The sequence below is a fragment of the Cheilinus undulatus genome, linkage group 15 (assembly GCF_018320785.1).
Source record: "Cheilinus undulatus linkage group 15, ASM1832078v1, whole genome shotgun sequence".
Taxonomy (NCBI): Eukaryota; Metazoa; Chordata; class Actinopteri; order Labriformes; family Labridae; genus Cheilinus; species Cheilinus undulatus.
Window position 1 is genome coordinate 36,939,676 of NC_054879.1, and position 11,426 is coordinate 36,951,101.

General features: G+C 39.7%; 1 protein-coding gene across 1 annotated transcript; it reads right to left on the reverse strand.

Moving 5' to 3' along the window:
- Positions 1 to 277: 277 nt before the first annotated feature.
- Positions 278 to 11,139, reverse strand: jam2b (junctional adhesion molecule 2b). The gene is made up of 10 exons (XM_041807399.1): positions 11,006 to 11,139; positions 6,431 to 6,496; positions 4,239 to 4,349; positions 3,911 to 4,060; positions 3,334 to 3,515; positions 3,124 to 3,232; positions 2,938 to 3,045; positions 1,069 to 1,087; positions 930 to 978; positions 278 to 776 (listed from the first exon to the last, which is right to left on the reverse strand). The coding sequence occupies exons 1-10, from the start codon at positions 11,055 to 11,057 to the stop codon at positions 738 to 740; spliced, it is 885 nt and encodes a 294-aa protein (XP_041663333.1). The 5' UTR covers positions 11,058 to 11,139; the 3' UTR covers positions 278 to 737.
- Positions 11,140 to 11,426: the final 287 nt, after the last annotated feature.

Here is an 11,426-nt window from a genome sequence, read left to right on the forward strand (position 1 = left end):
GATTGAGTTATAAAATCAATAAAAGGTTAAACCATCCAAGGGGTGAATACTTTTATAGGCACTGTATCATTATGCCAGATTCTTTTCATTTTACTTTATCGATACAAGGATAAACTCATTCATATAGTATGAAAGATTTCAAAAGCTCAGTGTGTGCAGACACCTGTTCATTTGCCTTTCAGTAAACATTTTGAATTCATAAAGCCAAATATTAAGGAAAGACTTAAAATGACAACACACAACATGATTTATAGAAAAAAGTCAAAGAAAAATCATACCAAACAAAATCTCTGCTTTTATATAAATGAAACAAAAAGAAAGAAAAGTGTACATAACTTGAAATCATCAGTGTGGATTTGCTACACTGACATGCCTATAGGTGGCACAGGAGAGCTTAACATAGCGACAGCACTGAACATTGACCCTGTAAATGCCTGAAAACACTCAAGACACACATAATGGTAAAATACTTTGCGTTAAAGCATTTGAAAGTGTGAGTTGCAAGACTTGAAGTTTGCAGAAAAAGTTGGAACTCTCCTTCAAAATGTGGACAAAAAAATGTCAGCATATTCCTGTTGTCTTTATTCTTTAGTCGACATTTGAAGATCTTTACATTTATCCTTCCGTAAAGTATGAAGCCATTAATCCGTGAGGCGACTGTTGAAACTTTTCAGCATATTGAAGTTTTCATTGTAGTTAGTCGACAGTTTAAAGTCAAAGTCAGAGAGTTTTCCCCCTCAGATCATAAAGGACTGAGTTTGTTTGTAGTGTTTGAGCTGTAAAGAGTAGAGAGACATGCCATGAATCATTTCCTTTAATTAGCATGGGGCTGGCGTTATCAGCATCTTATCAACACTATTTAATGGCAACCTAAATTCAAGGCAGCGAGCAAAACAAGCCCTGACATGATAACAACTGTGATCACTCACGTTGCGGATGGGTGGAGGCGGAGGTGGAGGAGGGTTGTAGGATTTAGTGCTGAAAGACAATGGGTGGCAGTTCAGTGTGAGCTCATAATGCACAGATACAGGTCAAAACAAGAGTCAGAGTGGAGAGTGAAACCCTCACCTCTTTGTTTTCTTGTTCTCTGTTCAAAGAAGCAATAAACAGAAGAAAAGGATTAAAACAAAAAAATACACTCATTCATCAAGAAAGATAAACATCTGTTTCCATACATGTAACTGAATTTCAATTAAACATAATCTCTCATTAAAGTTCTCTTTTTGGCTGTCTTGAACCCAAACTTAGTCCCTTTAAGCCCCCCTAGGGAAATATCTGACTAAGAATTTAATCAAGTCCACCAACCAACCCTGAAGTCCACCCCTCAGTTCCTGGCATTAATCAGATCTGCTTTTCTAATTTCCTTTTCCAAGTAGGAAGAGTCAGTTTCACAACCTTGATAAAAGTTAAGAATATAAAGCAGTAAAACTAATCTAAAAACAAACAATGTCATCACCACACCTACACAGTTTTTTTACCTGCTGTGTTCGCATATTGGCTCACCCTGACTTTGCAAGGACTTTGTATTTTTTACCAGGGGACTGGTGGAAAAATGTGAGCAGAGTATAAAGACTGCTTGTGCTAAAAACACTGTCATCTATAGCAAATAAATGAACATGCACATCTGGCTCACTTCCAGCATACCAGGAAATGCCTATTTCAGTGTATTTCTCCCTCATTATTTTAAATTAATGAGTGAAGCAGAAAGATGGTCCTCTGTTTAGTTAATATGCCTTATGATGAGCGTTCTTTGCAGAATAGTCCTCAATTCAAACTAAAAACAAACAGCGAAGCTGGGTGGAGCTGACTCGACTACTGTTTTGGTTTAGAGATTTTACATACTGAACTTTTAATTTCTGTTATTTTTTTCCTCACAGTTTCATACCTATTTAAAATTCATGTGACATTACTGCTGCACATATATTCTTAAATCCAAGGTTGTCCTCAAAAAAAGGATGTTTAGAGTTTGATTGTGCACCACAGGGTTTATGTTTTACAGGCTTTCTAAGACAAAAAGTCCAGGAAATCCAAAACTGTTAAAAAAAATAGGTTAGGAATTGAAGGGTTAACTGATTGGTCATATAGTTACAGATAGCAGATTTTGTTGCAAAACTCCAAAAAGGACCACAATTCTTATTAAAACAAGAGCATAGAGCCACTCGAAAGCTTTTCTTGGCAGAGAAGATGTTTTTGCATGTCTCCTGACCGACCTCTGCGTTAATTTTATTCACAGAGGAGCTTGGCCATTCACAACTATAGTAGCCTGTCAGCTCAAGAGTCACACATGAGTACAACGTCATTTAGTCTAATTGCTCTGATTGGCCCATCATGAATGTGACGGATAATTTTCCTCCGACTACCTTGTGAGAATTTTTTTAAAGCCTTACCCTTCCCAAACACTTTTTATGGGAGATTTCCCAGATGAATGTGGAATATATTCATTCAATGGAGATATGAAACAGTCTATATGGCATGTCAGATTAATCCACAGTTGCCTCATTTGCATTGTAGCCCATACCCTAGCCCAAGCTGCGCCCTGTTGTGCTTGTCTCTAATCCATTAATGCTGTTGTTTTTTTCTCTTGTGGTGTTATACAAAAATGATCATACTTTTTGTTAAGTAAAGGGTTGAGATGATTCCTCTGTAAACTGGTTGCAAGTTAGCACAAGTCTTATTACAGCCAACATATAGAGACCATAATATCTGAAGCCTTTTTGTGCCACTTCAGGGTTATCACAGACCCATCATTTTACTTTACAATTGAATAGTGCATTTAAAGTGTTCTCTGTGTTTAATCCTCAAGGATCTGGAAATGGTTCACATTCATGTCAAAGCAATAAAGGATCAACCTAATGTTGGATGGATAAGAGGTTGAAAGTTGTTATACAGGGATTACTCTCTCACTCTCACAGTGCACATCAACATCACACTACTTACTCTTGCAGCAGCCTCGCCGTCGGCAGACACAAACACAGATGCAGCAGAGTAATGTGAGCAACAGAAAACCCACAGCTCCAGCTATCAAAACCGTCAGATTCAAGGGATCTAAAGAGAGAAGTAAGACATATTTTTCCAGTGATGTTCATGCAACATTCAGAATAGAGCTGTAGCAAAACCACTTACATTCAGTAACTTTTAGCTGCTGGGCCACACAGCTCTTTGGCGCCCCCACGTTGTTGGAGGATTCACAGCGATACATCCCTGCGTCTGATTTGGACACACTCTTGAACTTCTACTCCAGACAAAGACAGATCAGAGTTTAACAAAACAACAGCAGCTATGTGTCAAAACAAATGAGTATATAGCCTCCATGTGTGTTGGTACTGTGCCCACCAGTGTGCCTTTGTTTGGGTCGATGCTGTACGGAGTATCTGCTGTGGCTGTCAGAGCCTTGTTGTCTTTGAACCAGCGATAGGTGGCTGGAGGCACACTGAGTTTGTCCTTACAGAAGAGATCCAGGCCTGCACCCACAAACACAGACTTCGGCACCTCACAGGACGGGACATGAGGAGGCACTGAGGATGCAGAAAGGAGAAAAAAGCTGGAGCTTGAGCAAAAAAGTGAACTGCAGCTGAACTTGGCTGTCAGATGGTATAAATAAGCCTTGATTGATTGATCGAGGAAGCAGGGTAGACATGCATCAAAGGGTTAAAGTTGGGAGTCAGACCTGGGACAGATGCATCAAGAAGTAGCCTCAATATATGGAGTTCCTGCTCTACCAACTAAGCTAAACTAGTGCCCAAATGCTTGTAGAGAGGTCTAACACTTAATTTGGTGCATGATGCATCAAAGCATCAGCCTCATAAAATGCATTTAACTTCTAACTTCCATTTCAGTATGTTTTTATAGTATGTGTCTTTTGTAAGGATAGCTTATTTACATATTCATGAAGTAAAATATCACATCTTACCAAGAACATTTAGGGTCACAGTGGTCTCTCCGAGGTTGTCTTTGTCCTCACTGGCAGTGACCTCACAGCGGTACTCCCCCGAGTCCTTCTGAGTGACGGAGTGTATCGTCAGAGTCGCTCCCTCTATCTTTGCCCGTCCTGCATAAGAGTCTGAAGAGGATAGTGATGGATGATGAAAGGGAGGATTTAAAAAAAGAAACTTCAATAAAAAAATGACTATATTTAGTGTAACAATGAAGGGTAATTAAGAGAAAAGGAGAGAATCAACATCGCCAGCTTGTTTGTTTGAGAGGAGGTAGAAGGTTTAAAGCGGCTCGTTGTGACTCACCTGTAAATTTTTCATTAAAATACACGAATGTGACTCCTTTTTCTTTCTTTTTCCACTCAATCCGGGGCCTCTGATCTTTCACAGTCCAGAACTCGCAGGAAAGAACAGCATCTAAATGAACGGAGCAGCATAATAAAGTTTCATACTTTGATTCATTTTTGGCACGTACAGTCATGTGCATAAGTTTAAGGCATGTGTGGGGTGCTAAGGATTCATCACAATGCCCGATGTGCCACAGCAAGGGGCCGGTGAGGTGGGGGGCAGAGATACACTCAACACATGCCAACACACACGTGTTGCTCTGCAGCTAAGGTCAAGGAATTTTGTCCAGGCCTTTTCACCCCTGGTAACACACGCAGAGATTTTTGGACCCTTAGGACATCCACAGCACAACCAGGGTCTCACAGCAACCCTACTACCTGCCTGGGCAGTACTCTAGGCCGTGCTTACTCACCACGACCGATTACTCTGCCCTAGAAGTGTGGACTTTGATATTTTTTCAACAGATTATTTTTCAATGCCCCCGGTGATATATGCAAGGACACCCAGAGCACTGCTGATGTCATACCTGCCCGGTATTGCCCTCAGGCAGTTTACTCGCCACATCTATGCCTTACTTCAGCCTCAATTATTGGCTCAAACTTGCATGAAAGTTCTGCACATACTGTGGATTTAAGGATATTTTTCACCCTTTATCCAAAGGTGACTAAGGCTGCATGTCCATTGCCGGCTCTTTTTGCATCATCAGTTCTAGAGACCTCAATGCAAGAGCGCTTTTTGACTGTGCTTATTGTTGCTTTGTTACAAAAAATGGATCTGTAATGTTTTAAAATAGATCTATGTGATTCATATTTTTGAATTTCATGGAAATATTACACAGAAGACAAGCAGATAATGTAAAGTAATCCTGTCCTGTCACAGGCAGCAGCTGCAGACCTGAAAACTACCCTTGAAAAAAGAAAAAAGGAAGATGAGTCAGATCCGTTTCTCTTCTGCTACTGTCAGATATCCCGCCCCTTCAGGGGCAGCAGCTCTGTTTGCACCTCCTGTTGGCTGCAGTGGGTGCACAATCTTTCCTTTTTAGGGATCCAGCTATGTCTGTGGCATCCTCTCTCGATGGCGAGGTTTTGGTCACTGAGTCTGTACATAGTCAAACATTTTTTCAGCCGTGATCCTTTTTAAGGGACAAAGCATTCCAGTTTGCTATGTTGTTCAGTCAATTCGTGCCAATAAGTTCAATAATTTTCTTTTGGTTTTTGAGTAATTTGGTTTAAGCTGGTTGGTTTTGTGTCTGAGGACTCTGCAGATGATCAGAGTCTCTGTACCAGCTGTCTGAGGGGGAAGCTCTCAGCAGTCTCTCTGAAGATCAGGGCTTTGTTACAGAGTGTGTCAGGCTTGTTTTCTTTTAGATGATCATAAAATTCAAATGCTCTCTTTGATTTTGATAAGTACAGGATATCATCCTAGTTCTGTGCTGCATGCATTATTTGATATTTTTCGCTAGACATTGAGGATGGATTCACAGCATTATGCCTGCAGAATCTGATATTTGTCCCGTTTTGTCAAGTCATGGTTGGCACGTGGGCACCAGACCTTAGAGCCAAAAAGAGTGGTGTTCAAATATCTTTAGTCAAATCTGAATTGGAATTTCTAATTTGGTGCTCCTTTTGACATTATAAAAATCCCTTCTTAGCTTGTTTCCTAGGTTGTCCAGCTTCATTAAAGTTACCTGTGTTACTGATGTTAAAGCCAAGGTAACTGCAGTTTTTGGCATGTTCACTTTCATCTGTATGTAAAAAGAACTCCCTCTGCATTGACTCTCTCTCTCTCTCTCTCTCTCTCTCTCTCTCTCTCTCTCTCTTTCTCTCTCATGTGCATGCTTAATCTCTCAGCACCTGATGACACGGTGGGGGGAGGGACAATTTCAGAGTTCAGACTCTGGCTGAAAATCATCAACACAGTGTCTTCTGATTGTTACAAAACAGCATGGGAGTAAGATAAATAGAGCAGAGAAAATTGGAGAATGATGATATTGACATTATTGAGGCAGTGTTTCTTTATCATGATGACTGGCGCATAAAACATAAAAAGACTTGCCTAAAATGAGATCAAATCTCATTGGATTTTGATGCTCCTTAAAGTTTTTTTCCCCTGATCAATCAGTGATCAGAAACACTCAGCAATAGTCTCACCTGAATGCTCATGGACTTCCACTTTAGGCTTTTTGCTGCTGACTTTCACTGACAGATAAAGAGGACCTGCAGGAGGGAGAAGATCATCATTTTATTAGAAAAGAGTACCATATCAATCATGTTTTCCTTACTGCTCACAGTTGCTTTATGTGCTTTTAGTTTCAGATTATTAATGTGCAGGCAGAGACAGGGGAAGCACAAACAGGTATTACAACTGGAGTAAAAATCTAGGAGGATTAACTCACTACAAAAGAAAAGTGCATATTTAGAGACTGATTCACAGATACACACACAGACGTAAGGAGTGCGTAGCCTAGTGGTACCAGGAGCCGTGCTGCAGAGGAATGCAAGTGATGGATGATTCTCTGACAAGTTGCTTTATCCTGAACTGATAACCTGTTCTTGTGATCGGTCCCTTCAGCCTGATCACACAGACAGAGGGGAGTAGAAAGTCCCACACAAAAATGCACACAAAAAAACTAGATGTTCTAATGAAAGAGAAACAATTTTAATGAGAGAGCTTGATCTAAGTATTTGAAGTATTCAAATTTGGTGAAATGGGGCTTTAAAAAGCGATCACTTTTATTCTTAAACTAAAGTGGCTGCAGTCTGCTTCAATTAAAATCAATTTAAACTGTGTTTATGTCTAAAAAAGATTGAAAAATAACCTTTCACAGAGGATGACAGGGACTTTGCTGCAGATTTGTGAGCTTTGAAATGATGTAATGCTGATTTTACTTTTTGATAACTGAAATCTGCCTCCAGTTTTACATGGTAACAAGTTTTAAATTAATCCAGCCTCCCTTTTTGTTTCCTTTGCAGGTCAGAACCTTAAGCCTCCATTTAAGAAAGCATGGGAAAAAAGTAAAAATCAGACTAAATGGAGCTTTAATTTGACAAATGTAACAAACACTAGAAATTATTCTGGAGCACAAACAGCAATGCTCAAGGGGAAAGGTGACCGCCATGTTTTTGCGTGGGGTGAAGGAGCGTGAGCATGTGTCTCTATGTGGGGCACACATGTCTAAAAAGCATGTTTTTCTTATGGAGACAAAGCAGCTCTGTGTGACAGTAACCTTACCCTCTTCAGCTGGCACAACACACACTTACACACAGATATCTGCATTACACACTTGTGGGATCTACGGTGAACCCTTAACCCTCTGAGCTTTACTTTGACCCTCTGCCAAACTGAAACCTGACGCTCATTTTAACACTAGACCTGAATCTGAGCCATGAACTCACATATGCACCACTACACACTTTAGGACAGTAATAGTGTGTTTAAGTTTCTAATAAAATGCAAAAATAAGAACGTCTATGTCGTGTTTAACAAACAAGATTTTTTTTCCACTGTGATCTATTCCAGTTTTGAGTGAAATAAGTTTGACATGTACTGCCGTGGTACTTAAAAAGCCCACGAGTATTTGAATCTGCTACAATAAAATCCAATTACACTGTTCTCCCTGTGCAGAAACTAATGAAAATTGTATTTTTCCTAAAGCTCCTCTGAGGGGTTTTTGAACAATAATGACACAGACTGAAATCAATGTTAATACCTTTTTATGACCTAAAAAAGCAATAAGATCATAAAATGAAGTTTGACTTCTTCCATAATTTTATTTTTAATATCTGAGTGATAGAAATGGCTGTTAGAAACAGCAACATTACATTTTTCAGGGCTGTCAAAGTATTGAAATGTTTCATCCATATTAATCTGAGATTAAACCTCGAATTTCTGTAATTAACTGCAATTAATTTCCCCTTTAGTCACATTTTGAAATCAACTATTTTGCATTTAAAACCACTGTGTTTCATTTTGGGTTTTTGTTCCGTGTTACACTTGTATAATCTAGTTCCTGTTTGGATATACAGACCTGCTTTTATTTTGAAGTCATAAAGAACTCCGGGTCATTAGAAGGTTATGACATGAAATAAACCACAGAAAAAAGGATCCTATAATGGATCGAATTTAAACAAGGGTATAGTGAAAAGGTACATGTTTGATACCATAAGGTGACTCTTCCGCTGAGCTGTATGTGAGTGTTTTTAAGGTGAAATTTGACATGAAGTAGCAGTGGTTGGTTTTCGCTCCTCTGTAGATCCACTTCATCTTGAGTTTGCGATCGTTTAATCAAGTGGCAGTTTAGTCAGACCTCAACAGTATTTCCTGATCAAAACAAGAGCAAAGAGCCACACCAGCAGCTTCTCTTAGCAGTGAAGATGTTTTTGCATGTCCCTCTATAGGCTTCGCCATGAATTTTATCCACAGATAAGCTTTTGCTATTCAAATATGGTAGTGCTAGCCTGGATAGCTTACGTTAGCATTGGAGCTGCGCGTGGATGCTACCTCATTTTGTCTTGTCACTCTGATTGGCCAGTAATCTATGTGATAGACAGAACATTCATCCAATCACCCTCTGATTTTTTTTGGCAAAGCCCTGCCCTTCCCAAACACTTTATATGGGATGTTTCCCAGATGAATGTAAAATATATCCAAGCAGTGGAAACAGTCTGGCATGTCAGGTTGTGAGTAAATTAAAACAAAACCAATATCAAAATCTATATACTGTATCACTGTTTTCTTTACAGGGGAGGAGAAAAGCTGTTAAAGGGTAGCGCTACCAGCCAAACAGTGAAATAGTGCAGTCAGTAAGGTATGAGCCAGGGACAGAAAGTGGAGGACAAGTAGCAGAAACTTCAACTGATCATCTGCTGTAATGCAACTCAGTTTACTGATGAAGCCATATGTTAGCAGACTAATGGGGCTTCTTCATTACATGGCACCGCTCGGCCCTACTTGGTTTGACTTGGCACGGCAGCCCAGCGCAGCAGGAAGATTTACTTTTCCACCACAACCACGCTACCCGTTTGTGGGCGCGTCTAGAGCTGTTGACGCCGTGTTTTGAGCCCTCCTTGATCTCTCAGAACTGTCTGATCGGATTGACTTTAAATTGTTTTAAAGCAAAAATCAAACTGTAGACTGAAAGCGCTACACGCCACTCTTCACACTCTCTCTCCCTCTCTCTCTCTTTCCACGATTAATAAACAAACAATAATTCACGCTTATCGTCAAAAGGAGAGAATTTTCCTGCAAATAAGTCAAAGAACAGTCTTCTGATGATTGATTGAATGTGCCCTACCAGCTCTAATACAGGGGGCTTCATACTCACACAAGCCAGAAGTTCCTCACAGGAGCTTTAAAATATTCCAGCCATTTCCTAGACTATCTTTGTTCTAACTAAAGATAAAGATTTGATCTTTAACTCTCTGTGAGGACATTTAGTCCACAGGGGTAAATAAGAGAGATCAAACAGGCACGTCAAAGCGGCGATTATCAGCATAAAACAGTTTGTTTGGAAAGCAGCCTCTGCTTAAAAATATCCCACTGAAACTTCAAATGCATTTTTTTTTCTTCCAGATAGCGAGGAGTCGTTTTCATCTCTGTCCAATTAAGAGCAGGGTCAGTCTGGGGTTATCTACAGACTGAGAGGGTGGGATCTAAGACTCCCCCTGTGTGATGTGTGTATGATCAGAGTGTGGATCTCAGGTTCAAACAGCATCAGAGTGGCTTCAGTGTAAACATGAACACCCGACCACACCCTCACCATCTCTGCACAATCTCCCTAAACACATCACACCTCCTCTCTGCATGCACCAGCACAATCACACTAATAATCACCATTAAAGTAGGGACAAATCGCCTGGCCCCTTAATAAAGGTAGAAATTTTTTTATCAAAGTTTATAGCTACAATTTCAATTTTTCCAATCTACCATGCATTCTCTTTAATCCAAGCACTTTTCTTTAATCAACTAACCAAATTTCAAACCCAAATCATTAAACTGTATTTCTAGCATAAAAATATTTGAGAGCTAAATGGGTCAGAAGAGGGAGAGACAGTCTTTTTTGTTGAAAAAGTAAAGTTTCCCTTCAGAAGAGTATTTTTATCTTAATCCTAATTTGAAGGGTTTTTAACAAAGTGTTGGAAAAAAGGGTGATGGGAGGGTAAGAGTGCACCATGAACTCCAAATGTTTCAGCTGTCGTTATTGGTGCATTAGTTGAATAAATCCCCAAACTTTTTTGTGCATGCAATATTGTGGATATAGTAGTTTTTAAGGAAAAGGGCCCTAAAATATCTCAAGAACAATGATACTGCTCTTACTTTTTAATATAAAGTGACATTAAATTTAACACACACCACCTGAACGAGTAACTTTACTTAAGTCCCTGATTATCAATGAGGTTAACACGATTTCTGACGCACACAAAACAACTGTAGGTTTCCAAAAACGTGTATTACGCTGAAAAAGAGAAGATTAAATGAAAAAACAAAGCATGTGAGGCACTAACATCTACTTTAGTAATGTGGGGGAGTAAAAATAACACGCCAAAACGCGACCAGAAAATGATTTACCCCTCTAAAATGTGTTTTAGGTTACGTTTATTCGATGTTAAACGACCTATGTCACTCTTTCTTAAAACTAGTAATATCCATCCTACCTGCCCATTACATCGAGTCAAAAATGGAAAAGTGTTTGATAAAGTTTTTTTTAACCAAACAAAACAACTCACACTGTATTAAGGTGATGAGAAGAGGCAGCGCCAACATCTTCAGGACGTCCATGCTCGGTCAGTGCCGGTGACTTGAGGTCCCTCCAGTGTGGCTGAGGTCGGTTTTACTCCAAACTTTCTGCAGCTTCTTCAACTTTCATCTGCAGCACGTGCGCGTTCTCGCATATCCAGGACAACTGACGAGGGCGCGCGCAGGCGGGAGACCAACGGTGCAAGGGGAAATATGATAGGGCTTTATTTTGACAAGGCCTTATGATACTGTTGGGGCACCTCGAAATTATTTTCCTGGCCATTGTACTTTGTAGCATAACAGTATTAGCAAAACTCCCTTTACTAAAATGTTACAAAAAGGAGGATAAGTCCAAGACTGATTTCAATTTTGCTGAGACATAATCGCAAACTGAACTATTTGACGACAATA